Raw genomic sequence first — 22,816 nt, 5'->3', positions numbered from 1 at the left:
TTTTTAGAGTGTCGGGGGGTCCGGCGGTGTCTCCGACCCTTCTGCTTCATGTGATCACATAACGCGACTGGTGCCCTCGGAAATTGAAATGGAGGTCAGCCCCGAGGGAACGAGAGTGGCCCGAGGTTGTACCCGATGCAATATAAGGACCCTCTAAAGTTTCCATCTAAATGACTCTTCCTCCTGTGCTTCACACATTTAACAGGTCCCTAAAAATTCACTGCAGGGGTAACATCCTCCTCCTCCTCCCTTAATATGGACAAACTATTGGCTCCCATCATACATCCTCGGAATGATCTAGGACATTTGGCCGCGGCTGTTTTGCCGTGACCAAATCACCGCCGGTGTTTAGCCGCCCATCACCTTGCTGCCGGGACCTCTCTCTCTGCTGGCTGCTTTGAAACCAAATTAAGACCTGACCCTTATCTGTTACTCTAATCCCTTATCATAAACCCTTACCCTAAAACCCCTTACACTAATCCCTACCCTACAAACCTTAACCCCTTTCCCTAACGCTCTAACCTAAAAACCTAACCACATACCCCTATCCTTAACCCCCTACCATAACCACTAAACCCCCTTAAATGAGCTTACCTTATTGAGGTGTGGAGCAGCGGCCTAGCGTCCCTCGGCGGCTAAAACGCCGGCGGAGACCCGGTCGTGGCAAACCGGTCTCGACTAAATGTCCGATTCCGCCTCAGAACACCAACCCTTTTGCCACACAGACCCTTCTGTGTTCCCCTGCTCCTTGTTACAGTCTAACGAAGGCCACATACAGTACAAATTGCTGCAGCGATTCCATGGAAGCAGTGATCGGGGCCCCCTTCTAAAACACATTTTAAGACACGACTATATTTTTCCACAATTTGAGCCGGATCTTTTTTTTTTACGATGAGTTACTTGATGAGGTTTAAGAAGCAAAGTAATTTCATGTCTACTGAAGGATTCATTTTGAATTCAATAACTGCTACCATTAATCCAAATATACTTATAAAGTAGTTAGATTAATCTTGCAGTTTACAAGTTAATGAATGATGATCATACACAACAATACAAATTACAGGGACTCCATAACTCCTTTTTACTGTTAATAACATGATTAAGGAAGGGTGGTTCCCTCGTTAATCCACCCAGATTTATTTTTCTGTGGGAACTACTATGAAGCACCAAATAGGCCTTAACTCACACTCTAGAGGTTACTGTATCATTACATGGATAGGCTGTTCCTGGGAATGTTGCCAATAAAGCTTTCATTTTATTGCCACCGAGTTTCCCTGGTGCTCACATGGGGCAATTAAGGCATGGCTCCCAGATGTCACGATATAGCATTGGTGTGGTGGTGAGGACCCATTGCCATGTGACCCAGCATCTGATTGTCTACCTAAAGAGTGATATGAAGGGAAGTCCTCTTCTGCATGAACCTACCAAATGCTTTCAGGGACAAACGCTGTTTGCACAGGTCTTCAGAAAAAGCACAAGAGAGGCCAAGAATAACTGCAGACAGCAGTAATAACCCAAACGACATATTTCAAATAAAGTATCAGAGATTATGGTTCAGATGTACTAAACCATAAGGCCACTTACGGTGTTGGAACACCCCTATTAAATGAACGGGCTGTAAGATGTCTTCCAGTGCCGGAAGGTTTGTTACGGCCAAAGACTGCTTAGTAAATAGGGGATTATATTTCTCGACTCCATTATACTGACGGCTCCTGAACACTTAAAACATTCCAGAAACTCGGTAGCTTCACCTCTTTCCCCAGTTGCCTGTTTTCTCTCTAGCTCCCATGCCCAATCATTTAAAGATGGCACATTTGAAAAAGGCAAAATGACCAATAATGTCATTGTAGAAATAAGCAACAGTGGGGGCAAGCGTGCAAAAAAGCTGAACTGTTTCGGCTTCTAGGTGTAAATTTATGCAGAAAAAGAAAATAGGTATGAGAAAAGAGTTAAGTTTGGGCTCAAGGTAAAAAATGTTCCTCCTAGAAGAGTTAACGCCCAGAAAAGAGAGAACGATCTTTGCATGTATCTGTTCAGTTAAAGCACAGATCAGATTTCATCTGGGAAGCCAGAGTAATGCGTGGGAGTCACATTTATTTACAGAAGTGAAACAAATTCCAGCATTGGGACATGTCCTTACATGTACAGACCAGTGCGTCCCCTATAGAATGAATGTAAAAAGGGCCTATTGTCTTAGCTGTTTGAACACATTTATGAAGACATTCATGAAACTGCTGCACTGCAGAATTCACTTATCTTACACAATACATGGGAAGAACAACGAAATAAGAATAAAAGGAGATGTTATCCTGGGAAATCTTTTGCATGAATAAAACCAAATACATTTTAACACAGGAAGTACAGTACAGCCCTTAATTCCCATTTACTTCTTTAAAATGTGTGACTTTATTCATTTGATTTAAGTCATATATATATTTAGATTGTAAGCTCATGCGGGCAATAACTATGTTAAGTCTTGTTATGGCATACCTTAATATTGTTTGTTACAATAGACATTTCTTTCTTTTACATAGTTACATATGGTAAAAGTGAAGTTATGTAACTTGTAACCTGCAACCTCCCTGGGCTATGTAGCACCTGTTAAAAATAGTTTATTTTAAGATGTGTTTGAAAAGATGTGTCTCTTTAAATGGGCAATCCCTCCTAGGATCCAAGCGAACTAATTCAAGTGACATGTTTAAGGGTCTCTCTGGGTGATCTGATACCGTTTTCACCTATACGTATTGTGTCATTTGATCTTTGTTGAAGTTAGACTTGGGATGGGTGTGATTCCCTCTGCCTGCTCCTTTTTGTGAGTTGTCACTCTGTGTTCAGCAAGTTGTTGTACAGCTAGAGTCCCTCTCTGCACCTCCCCACCTCCTTTTATCTTTATTGGCTCTTTCAGAAGGTCAGGGCGGGACAAGAGTAGAGCAAACACTTGAATGTCAAACACTTCCCCATTCAGAGGCCCCTAAGAAATTCAACTGGCCTACCGTGGGATTGCACCTTTTAAAAAGATCAATGGTAAATGAAAGCACCGTTTCAGCAGGGAGGAGGACCTGGAATAGAATTGCTATATATGGTGAAGTAATGATCTATAAAACCTTTAGTCATTAGATTCCCATTAGATTAGAAATAAAAGGGGGTGTTTGCTCTACGAAGTGTGTCCATTTTTACTACGTGATCCTGTTCTTCCCACCATTGTGTGCCTGTCCCACAAGGTCTTACACTCCTGGACTGTACTGACCACACCACTCCAGCTGAAAGACTACTCTGCACCTACTACATTCATTACGGGTGCTTGCTCACATGACCCGTGGGCCTCTCGCCATCCAGCTTCAAAGCATGAATCACTTCCTGGTGTTGCTTTTCATCGTACTTTAATAATACTTAATGAAACCCAAATTATTACTTTGTCAATTTTGTCAGCTAAGAAGATTTCACAGTGAACTGTGGGATCACCATAATCAAGGCAACGTAAAAATCAGTGTGTTTAAAAGAAGTGTATGTTTTGGACCAAGTACACGGGATTTCAGACTTCTAAATATTTGAAATCTGTCTCTGCTTTAAATTGATTAAATATGTTTATTAGTGACTTGTATCCATCTACAAAATTGTCCAATGCATCTTAGTTGTATGAAGTTGACACATTTAGAGCCATTTGAACTATGTGTTAATGTATCAAACTACATTTCTCCGGTTTGTTCTGCTTGTTTTAGCCTGCAATGTGGGGAGTGGTTATATGGAACAATAGAAAGTATTTGAGGAGGAGTTGGTTACTGCACATGTGACAATGGTTCTCACGCCTACTTACCTACAGGCCTTGTAGATTGTACATCAACTATATATTAGAGAGCGTCGGGGTTCCTCAGATTTTCACATAGGGTTCCTTAACCACAACAAAGGTTGGAAACCACTGTCCTAGCTTGAGAGATGGATCTACATGTATATCAAACATATTACTCTCTTCAGCTTACATCTGAGTCAAATGTAAGGACTTTCCCGTTAACTTTCCTATGTATTTGTTGAACTGTATGTCTATTATTTGCCAGAGATTTAGGCCACTTCAGACTTGGCAGGTTTTGTGCGATAGTGGGGACAGTGTTGGGATATATGATGATCTATCTATACTGTATGTGCTTCATTCGATGTATCCCATTATTTGTTCACCTGCTAAACCTTCCCATAATCCTCCCTTTCATCCATATTACTAGGCCTCACATTTTGACATAAGCATTGCAAAATAGCCCACAAAGTGATTGATATATCATTGTTAAATAGATCTCTTAGCAACACTTTTAAGCTTGATTTGTAGCCCCTAAATGCAGATACTTAGGCCCATATTTACAAAGTGGGGCTTTTCCTCTTAACCCTTACAGTGCCGGTTGTACAGCTGCACCAGAATGCTACTGAAGCTCTGGCACTTCTGCATCATGTGACCCCCTCCTGGGGCCTTTGACTTGCCAGGGCCCATACATAAAGTATGTCATTAGGGCACTATAAGGGTTAACCTTCAGGAGGTCCTGATAAAAGTCCACGCTTGTGTCACTTGTGCCATACAGTAAATAGCATGTCAGCGCATGTTTCTAGGGGAGATTGCGCTCACAGCTCTCGGGGAGCGGTAGACATAATCAGAACAGAAGAGGATGACTTCTCATTCAATCCTGGAGTTGGGATGGGTTTGCGACCATGTGACGGCTACCAAAGTCAGCGTATGGTTGTACTGACAGAAAGGGGGCTGTTGACCTTCGGAACGGTTAAGGTCAGACTAACAAACCCCCTAATATTGCTTAAGCTTGAAGCATAGCTGTTTTACTGGATTCTTTTTCAAAATCTCCAGGCTGCCAAATTGTGGTTAACCAGTGGACCCTCTCAAATAAAATCACCAGAGTTGTCAAAGAAAAATATTTCTAAGTTCTCTTTTGAAAACATAATAATAATAATAATAATGGCACAAAATGTAGCCACTTTCCCCGTCCAAAAATAATCACCTGAAAGAGCAGCCAAACCTGTTTAAACTGGGGTTAAACCATTAAACCAAAATGACCACACAGGGAAGGATGGTGTCAAAGTGCAGCATATGGCAGCAGAGGGCTGCGGGTGGGACTTCCCCGGCTCCTTTGTGCGCAGAGATGTGAATGAATGATTACAAGGCTGTGGGTGGGTGGGTCTGTGCATGACTCTGTGTCCTCCCTCTCTGCCCCATCTGTCTCAGACAAGGAAACCGAGGACTCTTCTCCAGACTCGGTGACTCAGTGCTGGGTGGACCCTACATTCCTCAGCCGCGTCACTCCGGGGATGGGAGTGGGGAGTGGGGAGTGGGGGTGGGGAGTGGGAGCGGCTCCCTGTGGGATCCTCTCTGCTAGAAGTCTTAATAAATTCTTACATACCAGCTTCATCTCATTCGGACGCTGAAGCGCAAAAGGAGCAGAGCGCCTGGGAAAGGGAGAGGCCAGTGTAACCTCAGACAGAAGCCCACAGAGCAGCAGCAGACCACCCAACCCCCTGGCCAACTTGGGGACCTCTTCACCCAGCACAGAGGCCAAGCAGAGAATGAAAATGCAGGTGTCCGAGGTGATCATGGAAGGGGAGCTGGAGAAGCGCAGTGACAACCTCCTGCAGTTCTGGAGGAAGAAGGTTTGCGTCCTGACCAAGGACAGTTTGAACATGTTTGCGGACGGGCAGAAAAAGTCCAAAGCCAAAGAGCTCAAGTTCCAGTCCATCAGGAAGCTGGACTGCGTGGAGAGGACCGGCAAGTACATCTACTTCACCATTGTCACCACCGACAGCAAGGAGATAGATTTCCGGTGCCCGGACGACAGCTGCTGGAACGCGGCCATCACCATGGCCCTGATAGACTTCCAGAACAAGAAGGCCATCCAGCACTTTAAGTCCCGGCAGGAGAACGGGAGGAGCAGCCCGGAGAGGCTGTGTGTGTGAGCAGGGGGGCCGGGGGCATGGACAGCAGCACCTGGACAGGTGAGAGCGCAGGGACCATGTGCCAGGGCTGCGGGCAGCGCGCTACCAACTCACCCACAGGGGGGCAGGTCTCCAACCTCTCCCACCAGTAACACCAGCTGACCACTCACTCCATGCCACCATTAACACCCGGACACCGGCACATGGAGCATAAATACTCACAGACACTGGCACATGGAGCATTAATACTCCGATACCTGCACATGGAGCATTAATACTCCCAGACACCGGCACATGGAGCATTAATACTCCCTGATACCGGCACATGGAGCATTAATACTCCCAGACACCGGCACATGGAGCATTAATACTCCGACACCGGCACATGGAGCATTAATACTCCCTGATACCTGCACATGGAGCATTAATACTCCCTGATACCGGCACATGGAGCATTAATACTCCGACACCGGCACATGGAGCATTAATACTCCCTGATACCGGCACATGGGGTATTTATACTCTGCTGTTCCCCTGACAAAAGCTCTTTAATATCTGAACATGCCAATTTCCCCCCTCACATCCTCTAGTAAAGATTCCCTGATACAGTGGTACCTGTGCAGGGGAGCGGCCAACTCCAGTCCTCAGGGGCCAACAACGGGTCAGGTTTTAAGGATACCCCTGCTTCAGCACAGGTGGCTTAGTCAATGGCAGACCCACCTGTGCTGAAGCAGGGATATCCTTAAAAACATGGCCACTCCTGCCTAAGTGTATCGATTTAGTTTTTTTACTTCCCTAAATTGTATCATTTTCACCTTGATACCAGAAAATTATCTATTATTCCTCTCACCCAAGACTCTCTCCTCCTAATACACATACATGAAAAATAAAGATGCTACATTTAAATGATGTGGCCATTGCGATATAATTAATATTTGCTGGATGTACTAGTATAACTTGGTATTGATAGAATATAATATCTTCCATTATTGTCCCTTGTGTAGATATCTGAAGCTTATTAAGTACATTTGTTACACTAGATGCAAATCTTTACCCTAGTCTTGACCATAATAATAATAATAGGATTTTATGAATAGTTGTTTTTTTTGCAGATCTTTTGATTTTAAGGAAAGGGGAAAAACATGACCCCAGATACTGGCCAACATCTAACATCTCATTCCACGACCATGTGTTGGTTGGGAAGACTTTATTTAATAATGATAATTATAAATAATCATATTTTAAAATAAAGCCATTTTTAACCAACTTTTAGAAATGGTGATTCATTTTTAGAAGTGATGTTGAGACCAAATGAATCATTATTTCATTATTTTGGTAATGTGGCCATTTCAATGGGCTACAGAGCTTCCCAGACATGTGGAAGCAGTATCACAGGGCCTAACTCGATATTTAGTGGAGGCACTTCTGTGTAATAATAAAGCGCTTTGTGTTAATAAAAATAACCTCTTGTACATAGAACTGGCCATCAACACAACACTTTTACATAGGATTTTAACAATGGCAATTTAAGATTTGATGCCTGGGGAACAAGGGGACCGTGACTTGCGGAAAGTCACCAGGAGCCAGCAACTGGTCAAGCGCCAGCTTCAAAGACAGTGAAGTTATCACTAGGGAATCCAATAGGTGCCAACTGCATTTGGGATTGATTCTGTGTTGAGCGCCAGCCTAAAACATTGTGAGAATAGTTTTTGAGATCATTCGGATTTAATACAATAAAAAAAAGTGATATTCAATTTCAACAACTCTCTTCATGCTTTATTTTTTTTTACTGTGTCAGTGAGTAAGGAATGGGGGTCTACTTGTAATTTTTTGTGCTGGAAGACCAGAGAATATTTCAGTTTTTTGAGAAGAAGATAGAATAGCCTGACATTTAAATGCGTGATGATTTCTAGTTTGAAATAAAACAAAATTTAAAAAAATTAAATGAAAAAAGTGCTGAATATTACTACACACATTGCTGCCAACAGTGCTCCATTGGCAGCAAATTGGTTAAGAGTGCTTTTGCTATATAGTGTAAAACCTTTAATGTATCGCCTAATAATGTCACCACACCAGATCATGCTTGCTCGCTTCACTGAGTCTCCACCTTTGATGTACCCTGTAAAATCCTTCTATCCCATTATGCTGTGGTAGAAAATGGATTGTGTATCAATATTAACTTTTTGCTTTTTTTTTTTGTGCTAGTGCCCATTTGTTATGGACCAAATGAGACAAGATGCCAGTGGAGCAATGTACTGTACAGCAGGAAGTCCCTTTCCTTACCGGGAAATGCAAGTTGAGCAAGAGCTATCTGAGCTTGGCCGGATGGAATGTACTTTGCAACCGCAGACTTTTTATACGAGCTGAAGGAAGATTCATCCAACATGAGGGAAGAGCCCAAATATTCGCCTAGTGTTATTTATTTATCAGCAGAAAACCAATATGCAATACGACCGGATAGAACCGGTAAACCGGATAATTTATTTGTAGTACTATGTCTATATATTTGTATTTATTTCAACAGCGTTGTGTCTTAATATAAATATATATATTTTTTAATTTCATTTCAGAAGCATTTGTTCCAAATAAATGTCATTTGAAATGTTAACTTATTCTATTCAAATTGTCGTTTGTCTTTTTAATACAAAATAATTGATCTATTCTTTGTTTATGATGTGTCTCCGCATTGCTACATTTCTGCTTGTCCAGTAATGGCGCTATAGAGGTTCTCAGGTGGTTTACATGATGTAGTCGTCACTTTGATCTTCCACACGTTCTATTCTTTCCCCTGGACCAACTACTTGAAGTAAAGCCAATGCGTGTCCCAGTGCGGTTCTTTGAAATCGGACATCTGGTTGCGGCCGTCTTGCCGCGACCAAGTCTCCGACGGCATTTGGCCATCGAGCGACCCTTCGCCATAGCCGCTCGGCACTCAACCACCGGCCCTTTTGCTAATAAGGTAAGTTAATTTAAGGGGTTTGAGCAGTTAGGGTAAGAGGGTTAAGGATAGAGGGTTTAAGGGTTTAGGGTTTTAGGGTAGCAGATTAGGTTAAGGGCTCAGTGTAAGGGGTTTTAGGGTAAGGGGTTAAGATAAGGGGTTTTAGGGTATGGGTTAAGGGTAAGGGTTTAGGATAAGGGGTTTTAGGTTAACGGGTTAGGATAATGGGTTTTAGGGTAGGGTTTAGGATAAGGGGTTTTAGGGTAAGGGCTTAGGGTAATGGCTTAGGGTAAGGGGTTACGGCTTTTAGTGTAGGGGGTGGCGTTGGTATTAGGGGTTAAGATTAGGATTTTTTAGGGTAAGGTTAGGGGCTTACCTAGGTGATGAAGCGGCCAGCAGACAGATGTTTAGGATGCAATCTCCCCTAGAAGATCAGCACATCAGCACTAACTCCAGGGATCCGTGGAGTGCCTGCCAGCACCAATGTGTGTGTGCCTGCCAGCACCCATGTGTGTGTGCCTGCCAGCACCAATGTGTGTGTGCCTGCCAGCACTCATGACCCCAAAGTGTCAAGCGGGTTTGAAATCTGAACTTCGAAGTTTGTTTGGAAGTTCGGGTCCAACTTTGGAACAAACTTTCAAATGTGAGCCAGTACCCGATAAACGCCCACCGTCTGATTAAAAAAAAAATATATATTATTTTGAATGAACTAAAATCTGAAAATGTTCAAAGTTTAAACATTTTGTAAAAATGTTTAATTTCTCTGCTTATTTTGAGTTTTGTTTCTAAATGAAAAAAAAAAAACCAAAGCCAAGCGAGTTCCAGCAAAAACACAAACATAGTTTGATTGTGCTTCTAAAAATCAAACTATCAGTGAAAGTGCCCAACTTTACTTGCCCTAAACCAACAGGGTACGTGTTTTGGTTCAAAATGTCTACCAAGAGCCACCAACAGATCAGGTTGCCTCAGCACAGGTGGCCCAATCAAAATGACTGACCCACTGATTGAGCCACCTGTGCTGAAGCAGGGATATCCTAAAAACCCGTTGGTGGCTGCGTGTGGCCACCCCTGGTCTATACTATAGGAAGTATATTGCTTCTGGTTGTCCCTGTGTGTGGCTCTGAGCGATTTGTGTAGTGTTTTTACCTGGAGCAGTAAGAGGTGGTACAGAGGAATAAGAGATCTCCCTTTTGTCAGTGATCACGGACGTACACAGGTGTGTCCCATAAATAGTCCGCATAATATGAACACAAAAGATGACCGATCGGTTTTTAGGTCAGTTCACTGCCAGAGGAACAGATGCATTAATATGTGTAATATGTCACTGGGCCCTTGGCAGCGCATTGGTTAAAGCAGCAAAACGTGAAATCTTATGTTTTTTTAAAAAATCAGTTCTGAAGTATTAGATAAGTGACTGTTTTTTATTCAACTCTTAATGCTATCTTAATGAGTTTTAATATAGTTCGTCCTTTGATTGCTATAGCAGGTTTTAGCCCACCTCCCCAGCAGTGCAACATATTTGTAACACTTTCCTGCCTGGAATATCCATTCACATGGAGCCCATTTAAGCTGATGCATCGCCGTTCACACAGCTTTAACACACAGCATGGGACTAGCAAAGCAAGTACAGACCGCTCACAGACATGTTTCAACCTTGATGGGTATCATCAGTGTGAGGTTGGTTTATACTTGCATTGCAATTTTTGGGCTGGGTAGGTTTACCATATCACATTTTAAGTTTTGGTGGGTGAAAAAGGCAACAAAAAACCTCCACCGTTAGCATATAGCCAATAAAGAATATCACTTGTGAGCACATTCACATGTCTTAGACAGGTCTGCGCCCCTGCCTTTCAACCATTATCACCTAGCATGCAGTGCTCCCACTGCAGCAAGGGATTCAGGGAAATGACATGCAAATGAGCACACAATGTGTCACCTTTTGCCTGGAATATCCATTCACATGGAGCCCATTTAAGCTGATGCATCGCCGTTCACACAGTTTATAAGCACAGCATGGGACTAGCAAAGCAAGTCAAACCACTCACAGACATGTTTCAACCTTGATGGGTATCATCAGTGTGAGATTGGTTTATACTTGCTTTGCAATATTTCTAGGCTGGGTAGGTTTACCATATACATTTTAAGTTTTGCCTGGCATATCCATTCACATGGAGCCCATATAAGCATATAAGTTTGACTTGCTTTGCTAGTCCCATGCTGTGCTTAAAAGCTTTGTGAACGGCGATGCATTTGCTTATATGGGCTCCATGTGAATGGATATTCCAGGCAAAAGGTGACACGTGTGCTCATTTGCATGTCATTTCCCAGAATCCCTTGCTGCAGTGGGAGCACTGTATGCTAGGTGATAATGGTGAAAGGCAGTATTGCAGACCTGTCTAAGACATGTGAATGTGCTCACAAGTGATATTCTTTATCTATCTATCTATCTATCTATCTATCTATCTATCTATCTATCTATCTATCTATCTATCTATCTATCTATCTATCTATCTATCTATCTATCTATCTATCGCATATAAAAATATTACTTGTGAGCACATTCACATGTCTTAGACAGGTCTGCAACCCTGCCTTTCACCATTATAACCTAGTATACAGTGCTCCCACTGCAGCTAGGGATTCTGTATGTGTGTATATATATATATATACACACACACACACATACACTAGATGCTCGTACATACACATGACAATGGAGGGTCCAAGGCATGCTTTCACCCCTCATGAAGGCAGAGCTGTGAGTCACCGCTCTGCTCTCAGTGATCATGGCTCATGATGCACTGAGTAGGCGCTACACAATAAATTGTGGGTCGCGATGTAGTAGAGCGCTGGGCTGTGCAAGCACATAGTTTATATACATAGTCCCCTACAGAAATTATCACCGTGCATACAAATACACACGCGGCTAATGTGGGGGGTCTCGCGCATTTTGAAGGTGTCTTAAGACGTCTATACATGTGTAAACGCAGCCTCTTTGTTGGCGTTGTATGTTACACCTAGATCTATGCAAACGCAGTTTGTATACAAAAGGGCCTAAAACTTTAAGGGATAATTTCTATATAGTCCAAAGCAGACGATTGGGGACATTTTCAGCTGAAAATCACTTGAGGCTTCAATTCTGATTTTGGGGTGAAAACAACCCGGCTGGCCGCTTCGGATTATATAGAATTTACACCTAAAGCGGCAGTCTCCCACAGAAGCCTTTGAGGTTAGCTCCTATGCTGTTGGTATCTTGCTCACAGATCATACCCTGGTCTTTTTTTTCTGGGTTTAGAAATCACAATTTTCTTACTGTCTTGCTCCTGAGGTTACCATGGTAACCGTTAGACCAGTGGTTTCCAACCTTCTTTTGGTTAAGGAACCCCATGTGAAATTCTGAGGAACCCCAACCCTCTCTAATAGCACGTCTGAGATCAGATGCATTGTAAGGAACCCCAACCCTCTCTAATAGCGCGTCTGAGATCAGATGCATTGTAAGGAACCCCAACCCTCTCTAATAGCGCGTCTGAGATCAGATGCATTGTAAGGAACCCCAACCCTCTCTAATAGCGCGTCTGAGATCAGATGCATTGTAAGGAACCCCAACCCTCTCTAATAGCACGTCTGAGATCAGATGCATTGTAAGGAACCCCAACCCTCTCTAATAGCGCGTCTGAGATCAGATGCATTGTAAGGAACCCCAACCCTCTCTAATAGCACGTCTGAGATCAGATGCATTGTAAGGAACCCCAACCCTCTCTAACAGCGCGTCTGAGATCAGATGCATTGTAAGGAACCCCAACCCTCTCTAACAGCGCGTCTGAGATCAGATGCATTGTAAGGAACCCCGACCCTCTCTAATAGCGCGTCTGAGATCAGATGCATTGTGAATTCTTTGTATTTGGCACAATTTTAAAATGACCTGAAAATGACAGGGGACCCTTTAGGGATGCCCGGGGAACCCAAGTGTTCCTGGGAACCCTGGATGAAAAAGACTGCTTTGGACTGTACTGGGCTCTGGGTAGAGCTCCATTTTAACCTCCCGGATACTTCATATTCCTCATATTCTCCTGAATGGAGCATCATATTTAAAAAATAAAAACGTTGGAAAGAGGGAGACAAGCTCTCTTAAAAATAGGTAAGAAATAAAATACATGTAGATCAGCACAAATTGCTGGTTTGAATTAATACATTCATAAAAAGTGTCTCATTCAATTTGCAGAGGGGTTATATGAAACAATAGGAGAAGTTAAGATATTTAATGCACAAATGTCAATGAGATGCAATAAACTGCATCCCTTGTCATCACTTGCATAGATAATAATGATGGCTGAGCTGGTAGAAATCTATCTGGCTAACAAACATGCATCGAGTGTATGTATGGCACAGGTGGTCCCAAGAACGCAACTGGTGCATTTGGACTAGAAAATGATCTTTGGTAGCACTTTTTTACCCAAAGTTATCTGTATAAAGTTATGAAACAATCAACCTGGGATATAAGCCTACAACTGAATGGGTACTTGGGAGCCCTGAGGAAAGAATAATGCACCTAATGTAAGAATTCTGTAGGAATATCCAATACAGGTCACAGGGAGGGAACACTTTCTTTATTCTACATTTCGGGTTGTACAAATAAATAAAATAATTTCTGGGCATTGTAGCCATATAAGCAAAAAACAAACAAAAAACAGGCATATGATTTTGGCAGTATATAGCTCTATATTGGTATGTGTGGGTCTGTGTGTATCTGTGCACATGTGAAGGCACCTGTCTACTGTATATCATTGTATAGATGTATTTGTGTTTTAGGCCCGTGTTTCCCCCTACCTGGAGTGCTGGCAGGGAGGGGTGAGAGGGGTGAGAGGGGTGAGAGGGGTGAGAGGGGTGAGACGGGTGGGGGGTGGGGGGGTTTAGGTTGCGTACAGACATGCTGGAAAATATTGACAATGGCACAGAAAAATTAAGTCCTTTTCTTGCATCAATAACCCAATTAATATACTCCACTGTTGGGGATGTTTGTTTGTCCTAATTGAATTTGTGGGCGACCCAAACCCCTAAATTGGTAATTGTGCTCTGTGTATATAAAATGGGGGTCTAAAAGACAAAAAACAAATACTTTTGGGGGAGCACTGGCCTGGGCTATGTGTTAATGTGCGTGTATCATTATCGCAAATGCTATGCATACTTGGAAACGAGAGGAAACTCTCAATGTTTTACTTCCTGGTAACAGATTGTATTATGTGTGAACACTGTGTGCCCGTATGTAAGGTATCCATGTGTTAGGATATCTGTACAGTGTGGAACATCTGGAACTGGCATTGAAGCTCAACGTATACATGACAGCACCCTTAAAACGTATGTTTACAAAACATGTTCCTCTTCCTCATTTTGCACCAAGCATTATCTTTATACAATTATTCCTCATGTTAATATAAATGAAACAATTGGTTTACAGCAGCGTGTTAACAATTCTACTAAAATGTTACTCGTTCTTTTCCTCTTTTTGATTCATTTTACTTTTTAACAGATAAGTTAATAAAATGAAGTTAACTGTAATGTTGAGGAACCCGAATGATGAAACCCCATAGTGTTTATATAAAAATCCTCCAATAGTTGGGCCAATGGTGCGTGTTAAGGGCTGGACCGATGCACATATCCCCAGCATGGCACCTGAAAAACACGCGTATAAATGTTACACATAACAATGCGTGTGGGACCGTACATGTTAGAAAGCGATTCCTCGCCAAAGCGGACTATTTGTTACGCGTTAAACGTTTTCTTCCCTGGATGCAGTGTAAGGTACACGGACGTTCGGAATTGTTCCTGTACATTGTGACACACTTTGATGGTCTTTTAATGGACTTCATAGATGAAATAATAGCGCAGAGCTGAGCTCCTGCCAACGCGCGTAAAGAAGAGACGTGGGACAAGCTTTGCGCAGTACCATTTTATCTCTGAAGAGCTCACTTCAATGTTATCACAACCTACACCTAATTCACACCACTCCCGGACTAATATAGCTACGACAACTTTGATCTACTGTTGTTTCAAATACATGTTATGGACTTCTAGACATAATCTACGTATATTTTGTTGCTTAAAATTCCACTTCTAGGATTAAACTGATTTGCAAATATCTTTGTTGGTAGAAGGGACAGCAGTTCATTGTTGTGAAAGTGAACTTGAGATCGCTTCTTGGTTTTAGATCCTATATTAGGGAACATATGTTTTTAACGACATTGAGTGATGCTGGCGTTCATCTTCATGCTTTTCCAGGTGCATTGAATCTGCTCCCTTTATTGCACACTTTCTTTTGCCTGTCATGGTTCTGTATAGTGTGCTTTTTTCTGTTATTTATGCATGGGAAGGTAGTGAATTATCCTCAGAAACAACTCCCACAACAAGTAACGCAAGACATGAAGAAATGACTCAAAGTTCACAACACCTGATAGTTGAAACTGAAATCTGTACTTTAGCATAGGAGAATTTCACAAGGATGGTGGTTAAATGGTCATAGCATGTTAGGGAGTGAAAAAGATTCATATGGCACCCCCCGCCTAGAAAGTGAACATGGTGCATTGTATAATGATGCCGGATATCAATGTTCACTTTCAACTTTTCTCAGCTCCTTAAATAGAATTAAAGACTTTAGTCAGAATGTGCAGGGAATTTCCAGGCCTGGAATTTTAATTAAACTGAGAGTTCAGAGTTTCGAGATCTGACACGCTGAACCTGGGCAATCCCTGCTAAATTGTGCTCGGATTGCTGAGGTTTGAGAGTTTTGCTTATTTCTACTTTAGGCTTAATCCATAGTGGATCCAGCCGGGCGGAGGCGCGCTGTGGCTGAGGGAAAGCGGGTGCTTTTCCTGGCCTTAGACCGCGCGCCATCCGGGGGCGTGTCAGGGGGGGGGGGGGGCTGTGACGTCCCGGAGCTGATTCGCCCTCATTGGGCGAACCGCTCACGTGACCGGCCCTGCACTCCAGCGAGCGCAGAAACGAAAGATTAGGTAAGACACACGCTTCCGCAAGCGTGCGCGAGCTCCTGCTAAAGCCGCTCTTATTGCGGCTGCAGGGGCTCACTGCCGAGCAGCAGCGCGCCTCAGCATGGGTCAGCGCTGACCATGCCCGAGGCCTTATACTGCATTTTGGTTGACCCTTTACCCTCGAAGGTACAACCTTCCCAAAGAAGTTGCTTCACTGTTTAATGTTAGGGCGACTAGGAGGCATTAGGGGTGGACTGTGGCATCAGTGGGTATAATGCAAGATTTCTGCTCTTTGAGTATTGTGTAAAATCATAAAACCGGTTGAGTATGCAGAGATACTCAGTATTGTTTTGTATTGCAGCATGGTACTAAAGGAGCAATTCATGCTGGGTTTTTTAATCTATATATTTTTAACATAGGTTTCAAGCAGGGGGGGGGGCTCTGGAACTGAACCCCAATAATTTCAGCTCCAGGCACCCCCTGCTTCCCAAGATACAGACCTCCAAAGGGGGTGCCGGATCTCAGCAACGTTGTAAGCTCCTGCGAGCCAATAGGAAGCTGAACCTGATGACATCACAGCTTCCTATTGGCCCCCTGGTCGCAGGAGCCTTGAAACGCCGCCATTGCCTAAACCCTGCTAGTCAACCAGCTACCGCCACCCCCTACGGAGGTAAGACTCTCTGGAACAGGGGGTCCGCAGAGCTGAAATGAATGGGGCTCAGCTCCAGAGACCCCCCTGCTTCAAACATGTTTAAAAAAAAAATTGCCTGGATTTCCTCTTTAAGGCTGGGATGAATGAGGATTGGAGGCTGGGATGAATGAGGATTGGAGGCTGGTTACAAAGTAGTAAAACACCTTAAATGAGGAGGAAAACAAATAGCTCGTTTATTTTGTATGAAACGCCTACTGTACCTGTGTCAGACGGAGGAACGGACTTCGTTAAGATGCTATCAGTAATAACGCCTAAGACGCAGAGTGCAAACACCATAGGAACAGCGATAATGCAGAAATGAAACACATTTGTCATCAGTGTCTGGGGAAATAAAAAAGAGAATATGCCTTGAATTGTTTGTGCAAATTACACAGCGGAAATTCAAGATCAGGGCTGCAAAGTTTGGAAAAAGAAGGAACAAGGGTCATCTCTGTGTTGTTATTTTAGTTTCACTGATATGTCATCAATAGAGAGGCGCAAAGTTTGCGTTCCTTGCAAAATGTGTCGTTTTTTTCTCGACCCAAACATCACAGTTTGTAAAGTTCAGAAGCAGTTTGCCAAATAAACATCTCCATAGCCGGAAAGAGAGGGGGGCGGAGGGGGTCACATTTTCTCTGGCGAAATTTGACAAATCCGTTTGAAATTTCGATTTGACTCGTCAAGTTCGCCCGAACTCTTTGGGCTAAAAAATTCTATTCAATTTCTTGGTGTGTTTTCTAAAAATGTTCAAAAGATTCGGGCAAAACACAGGTAAAGCAAATTTGGGCTTGATCTTTAGCTATTAACATGAATTTCTATGAGCATTAATGAGTGAGATGATACCCTAGAACCCGCTCACATGAATGGGGCCTCATGGCTTGGTTCTGCTGTGGTAAATATGGCCTATTGCAGGATGGAGAAGCTTTTGAATGATGTGCGCTGCAAATTGTTATGTTCTCAATTGTACTGAAACACTTCACTCCTTTCACCAAGCATACTTGCTAGACAGAGGTTAGTATTAAAAAAAACCCCGTATTTATTTAATATAACTGAGTTTTTAGTGATTTTCTGCAAAGCTGCATAGAGCTGTGTCTGCCTGTAACAGCAGCAGGATAGAACTCCTCCATCCATGAGCTCATGTGACGTCCCTCGCAATCGGTTTAATTGTTGCGTGGAAGAGCGCGGGATCTCAGTAACTGCGGGGCTTGGTGCAGTGGCGCAGACTGCACAGCGATTCATGCCGGCCCTGCCCCTATTACACTCACCAGAACTCTGTCCACCCCTACCCCCTCCCCTCCCCACACTACCTCACTTAGCTTCTTTCTATCTCCAAGAGAAGGAGAAAAGCAGTGAGGGGATTGGACAGACGGCATACCGACTGTGTGCCAGAGTTGGCAAACATGCCCTAGTGTGACAGGAGGCGGTAACCAGGCATAATATCGGTCAAGCCCATTTTGGTTACTCCTGCTCCGTGTATAAGGGTTCAAGAGAGTTAACTCTGGGGCCCAGTAACATTGTATTGTTGCATTGAACCAGGCTAAAGTGGGAGGGGCAGGCGCTAGCAGTCTGTTGAACGGGAGGAAGCAGCCAGTCTCCCCTCTGCGCCGGGGTCAGTTTTCGGTGGCCCCGACTAAGAGATCTGTATATATATATATATAAGAAATATGATGGACAAACTGGCACAAATTGATGCAGCTGAACATGCTCCATGTTTTGGGCAACGGCACCATCTTGATGCATATCCCCCTATATCCAGCTGTGCCGTCCCAGCATGTATCTGGCATTAAAATGCATCTAAATGTGTTATTCTGGATGGAATCTCTGCGTAAACAAATAAATAATGAACAATTCGGTTGATGCTTGAGTTGCTATGCTCGGTTTTTACAAAGACTTGGAGAACATGTCACGAGAGACCGCTTTGCCTTCTATGCCTCTTGAGTACAAGTTTTCGCAAAGGCTGTTTCTGTGGTTTTTGCAGATATGCTATTTGCCTTTCAAAGAAATTCACATCAATAGGATTCTTCTTACTAGCTATATTCTTTCCAACAATAAAAGGATGTTTTTTCAGTAGTCCTTTATTGGAAGTGCCCTTTGAAGAGAGCTGTCCTTGCATGGAGTGCTATAGCATAATTAGCAACACTGAAAGCAGCAATCCCACCTACCCATGTTTTGTTTAACATAGTTCGAACTGGGAGGTCCACCAGAGCTGTACCACGATATATTTAGCTCTGGGCACCTTACCTGCTTCCCCAGATACTTAGTTTTAGTTGCTGGTGTTTCGTTTTCGGAAAATAAAAATGGATGCCAAATCTTGCGGGGGGGGGGGGGGGGGGGGTGGGAGGGGGGTGCGCAGGCCAATAAGAATTGGATGACTGTTTATATGACCAGGACGTAAAAACAGCAATTACACGGGAAATATGTCTGAAACCGAGGATACTTAAAGCTTTAAAAAGTGCGATTTAGCTCCAGTGGTCCCCCCGGGCTCAATTAATTTAAATAAAATCAATGTTAAAATGTGTCGAGATCGTTCCTTTGAAGATGATGCTCTGTTGTATCGTCTACTCTTGCAATTTTCAAACTTTCAAAATCAGTGATCATTCCCGAGGAGAAGATAAACAGATAAGAATTCAACTATTAACGGTATAATTTGTCATAGATGTAGCACTGGGACTTTTTGTCCTTGGTTCTATACATGAGGTCACAGTCTCAGTCGCACTCCTTTTGACACAGATAGATATGGTGGGTTTGAGTTCTGCGCTTGCAGGGGCGAATTTCAATTGGTAAACAAATTGGAGGTTTGTGACCCCCTCCTCCCTGGTTTCCAGCTCACCCATCCCACCTTTTAAATGACAGTTCTTGCTAAGCACCTGTGAATGACATTGTTTATTAAGACAGCTCTCCCTCCATTAGAGAGGTTATGAGAGCTTCTTGCAGGTACAGCAGTGTTAGGACGTTCAGATGGACCACACTGTGACGTGGTTGTAGGCGTAAAATACTTTGGCCAAGGAATTTAACTTAAGGACCCTTGCTTATAAGATAAACAGATAAGGATTTAACTTCTTAACTATATAATTTGTCATGTTGGATGTAGCACCGGGGTTTTTTGTCTACCATTCTCTATGGGTCCGCAACACCTTGCTCTGTAAAATGTCGTTGACCTATCTGCCAGTATACGGGGCAGGGACATTGCAACTTCCCTATTGTAATTCCGGGTTCATATTTAAGGGCTGAAATGTAAGCTGCCTAAGGCTGAGTCCATGCTCCCTGCTTGCTCGCTGAGGCGCGCTGAGGCTCAGGGAAAGCGGGTGCTATCCCTGGCCTTGCGGTTGCTTACCGCACGCGCTCTCAGCAGGCCGTCAGGGCGTGGGCCGGGGGCGGTCCGGGGGCGGGCGCGTCACTGGCTGGGGGCGGGCCAGTGACGTCACGGAGCTGGTTAGCCCTCATTGGGAATTTTAAATTCCCCTAAGACCTGCGCTTCCACAAGCGCGCGGAAGCGCAGGTGAGCCCCTACTAAAGCCGCTCTAATTGTGGCTGTAGGGGCTCAGTGCTGAGCGGGAGCGCGCGTCAGCACGCTTCCGCAAGCAGCAAACATGGCCGAGGCCTAATTTGATTTATTGCCTGTGGATGAACATAATGGCCTAGTGTAAGAGCCCAAGGCTAATCTCGATGAACCCGAGTAGTCTTCCACTAAAACATCCCGTAATTATGTAGGAGTCTCGTTTTCGTGCAAAGTTAATTATTTAGGACAAACGGAAAAGACTGAAGGCTACTTGTAGTATATAAATACCGACACGTGTACTGACCTTTCAAGCCTTCAGCTCTGGAGGGGTCAACAATGCGTTGAGAAATGCAATACATATAAACACAAATGCATTCTTACCATTCCAAGGCCCACTGCAATGGAGACCACCACGCTTAATAAAAGCAATCTACCTTCCGAATATCGGCTCGTTAGTTTTCCAACTAAGGCACCCTGGACAACCTGGAAAATAAGTGAACCGTAAATTAGGAACAGAAGGAACAAAACACTTTTCTACAACCTCCAGTGGATACCAAAGGCTCTGTTTCCACTTTCCCCCCTGATTTTTTGGCAAATGGGGAAATAAAGGCCCTTTTCACAGCAAATTAGAATTTTGGCAACTGAGTTCGTCCATGTCTACTTCTGTACCTTTTTAATGGTCATTTTATAATGAAACCTTTATGAGGTCCTTCTGGTGCCCCCTTCCCCCTCCCGCTCCCCCATTGCAATCAGTTAACAAAGTTGGTCATGATCGCTATCACTGATTTTCTGTTAAGTCTCACTGATTTGGAGTCAGTCTCGCTGATTTGTATCAGTGATCTCATGGACTCCAATGCAGTCTCACCAATTAAAAGTTAGTAGTACCCCCAAATCTCACTGACTTTGGTGCTAAAAGGTTGTCTTTCTTGTTTATTTGGAAAAATGACATTTGGACCCCGAATAGTTTCTATCAGGCTTGGGAATAGAACTGTTATCGCCGTACATTACTCTGTAGATTTTTCCGGGGCTGCATTCACTGCTGTGATCCCACAAACACTGTTACGGAATTTACCTACACCTCTAGAATGAGCAGCAGATATGTCTTACAATTCCTGTGGTTTCGTTTTTGAAACCACGGGCACAATTGTCCTTTCATAACCTGGTGGGATGAATATAATGGGAACTCTGTATGGTTGTTTGACCATTTCTTTGCCTTGCTACTGTGCCCTGTGCCAGCTTATGATTTGGAGTTTGATATAGTAAGAACCAGGAAGGATTTAATTAAATGACCACATCGCATATTAAGACTCCCTCAAGCTGAGCTGGTATAAAGTAATCTACAATTTGATTATCTCCATGCAGATGCAAGAGAGCACACGTGGTTTGTTTTATGTGCCCATATGTAGTATTTCTATTCAATACCTTAATATCAGAGACGGGCGTAACAGTCAGAACTCGTTCTCTGGATTTCTGGCAGGGATTTTACCAAAATCCTACAGTACATGTTTATATACCAAGGATGCCTGGCGGCAAAATTGGTGCGTTATTACGACAAAAACGAAAATACAGCGGGTTTATAAGATGCATTCAATTGGATTTATTTTCTTGATAAACTTGGTCCTTTTCGCACTAAAGCTGCACCCCGGAGATAATAATGCACACCTCGTATCTCTATGTTCCATGGCTTCAAAAGTGCTCAGGTGGAAAGCAGATTTTCTATTGCTTACAGCAGCAGTACCCCGCTGCCACACCCGCAATCCCTTTGTTTGTGTTGGCAGGGTGGGCCAGTGGCTTCAAGGTCCTAAACAGTGTTATTTTCAGCTGCGAGGACCCCCTGATTCCCGAGATACATAGCAGGAAAGGTTCTGAGTTTTAAATCCCCCGCACGTGGGCCAATAGGAAGGCTCAACTGATGACATTACGACTTCCTATAGGGTGGCGTGACGCAGGAGGCTGAACCTACCATTTTGTTTGCCCGGTACTGGCACAGACAGTGGTACCATCACCTGTATGTAGCTTGGGGAGGGGAGGCTCCCCAGAGCTGAAAACAGCTTGACTCAGTTCTACCCCCTCCGGCCCTGCACCATTATATAAAACTGAGCAGGGGGTCTGGCAGACCAATCAAGGCCAACATTTTGTTAAGGTTTTTCCAACTAAAAAGCGTGAGAAAAATCCGAGGCAGCGCAGAACAGCTACAGTTAATTGCTGGGGCGCTCCACCTACATGACAAGTACAAGCAGATATTATAACCTGCTGCATTATGCAAAACGGGCCAGTATCCAACCCAGCGCGGAAATCAGATCTTCTGAACGCTGTCCATGTGATCTATCAAAGGAGCCGCTCCTCTCAGACAAAGCACTGAAAGAAAACCCCTTTTTCGTTCTATAAATGCACTCGGGCAAGGGAAGTGCGTGTACGTAATCGGGAGCAGCATTCCTGGCAACATTATTAAAGCCTGTGAAATGTGTCTAAATTACAGGGGATCCTTAGAAGAAAGACATGTTAGTTAAGTATTCCAAAAAGTCCCCAACGTGCCATGTTAGACACACACAATATATATATATATTTTTTTTATTTCCATGGAAACAATAGTTTGATTTAATCTAAGAACTAGAGCGCTTGACAGTGTTGGATGAGTGGTCTCCATTTATTAAGTTGTGACGCGGTCGCTGGAGATGAAACCTTGGGCAGCAAGGAGAACACCGCTTCATAGCCTATCAAATAGGGTTCAGAAAGTGGGCAGAATATGCCCAGGTGTTGCATTGAGACCCAGGAAGGTTTCTGTA

At 43.5% G+C, this 22,816-nt stretch overlaps 2 protein-coding genes across 2 annotated transcripts in view; one reads left to right on the top strand and one right to left on the bottom strand.

Moving 5' to 3' along the window:
* The first annotated feature begins 5,348 nt into the window (after window positions 1–5,348).
* Window positions 5,349–8,579, top strand: PHLDA2 (pleckstrin homology like domain family A member 2). Its single transcript, XM_075567655.1, has 2 exons — window positions 5,349–5,979; window positions 8,125–8,579. The coding sequence occupies exon 1, from the start codon at window positions 5,554–5,556 to the stop codon at window positions 5,938–5,940; it is 387 nt and encodes a 128-aa protein (XP_075423770.1). The 5' UTR covers window positions 5,349–5,553; the 3' UTR covers window positions 5,941–5,979; window positions 8,125–8,579.
* Window positions 8,580–13,436: 4,857 nt separating this feature from the next.
* SLC67A1 (solute carrier family 67 member 1) overlaps window positions 13,437–22,816 on the bottom strand; it is a 37,315-nt gene continuing 27,935 nt past the window's right edge. The window contains exons 6-8 of the mRNA XM_075567653.1: window positions 20,412–20,513; window positions 16,753–16,873; window positions 13,437–14,527 (exon numbers count right to left, since the gene is read on the bottom strand). Coding sequence (XP_075423768.1) covers window positions 14,340–14,527; window positions 16,753–16,873; window positions 20,412–20,513 — 411 coding nt within the window. The 3' untranslated portion in view covers window positions 13,437–14,339. The remainder of the gene's footprint in view (window positions 14,528–16,752; window positions 16,874–20,411; window positions 20,514–22,816) is intronic.

The sequence above is a fragment of the Ascaphus truei genome, chromosome 12 (assembly GCF_040206685.1).
Source record: "Ascaphus truei isolate aAscTru1 chromosome 12, aAscTru1.hap1, whole genome shotgun sequence".
In the NCBI taxonomy this organism is placed as follows: domain Eukaryota; kingdom Metazoa; phylum Chordata; class Amphibia; order Anura; family Ascaphidae; genus Ascaphus; species Ascaphus truei.
This window is presented reverse-complemented; position numbering and strand designations above follow the sequence as displayed.

Excerpts from the sequence above, each read along its gene's own strand:
- PHLDA2 (XM_075567655.1), top strand. The coding sequence starts at position 5,554 with ATGAAAATGCAGGTGTCCGAGGTGATCATGGAAGGGGAGCTGGAGAAG.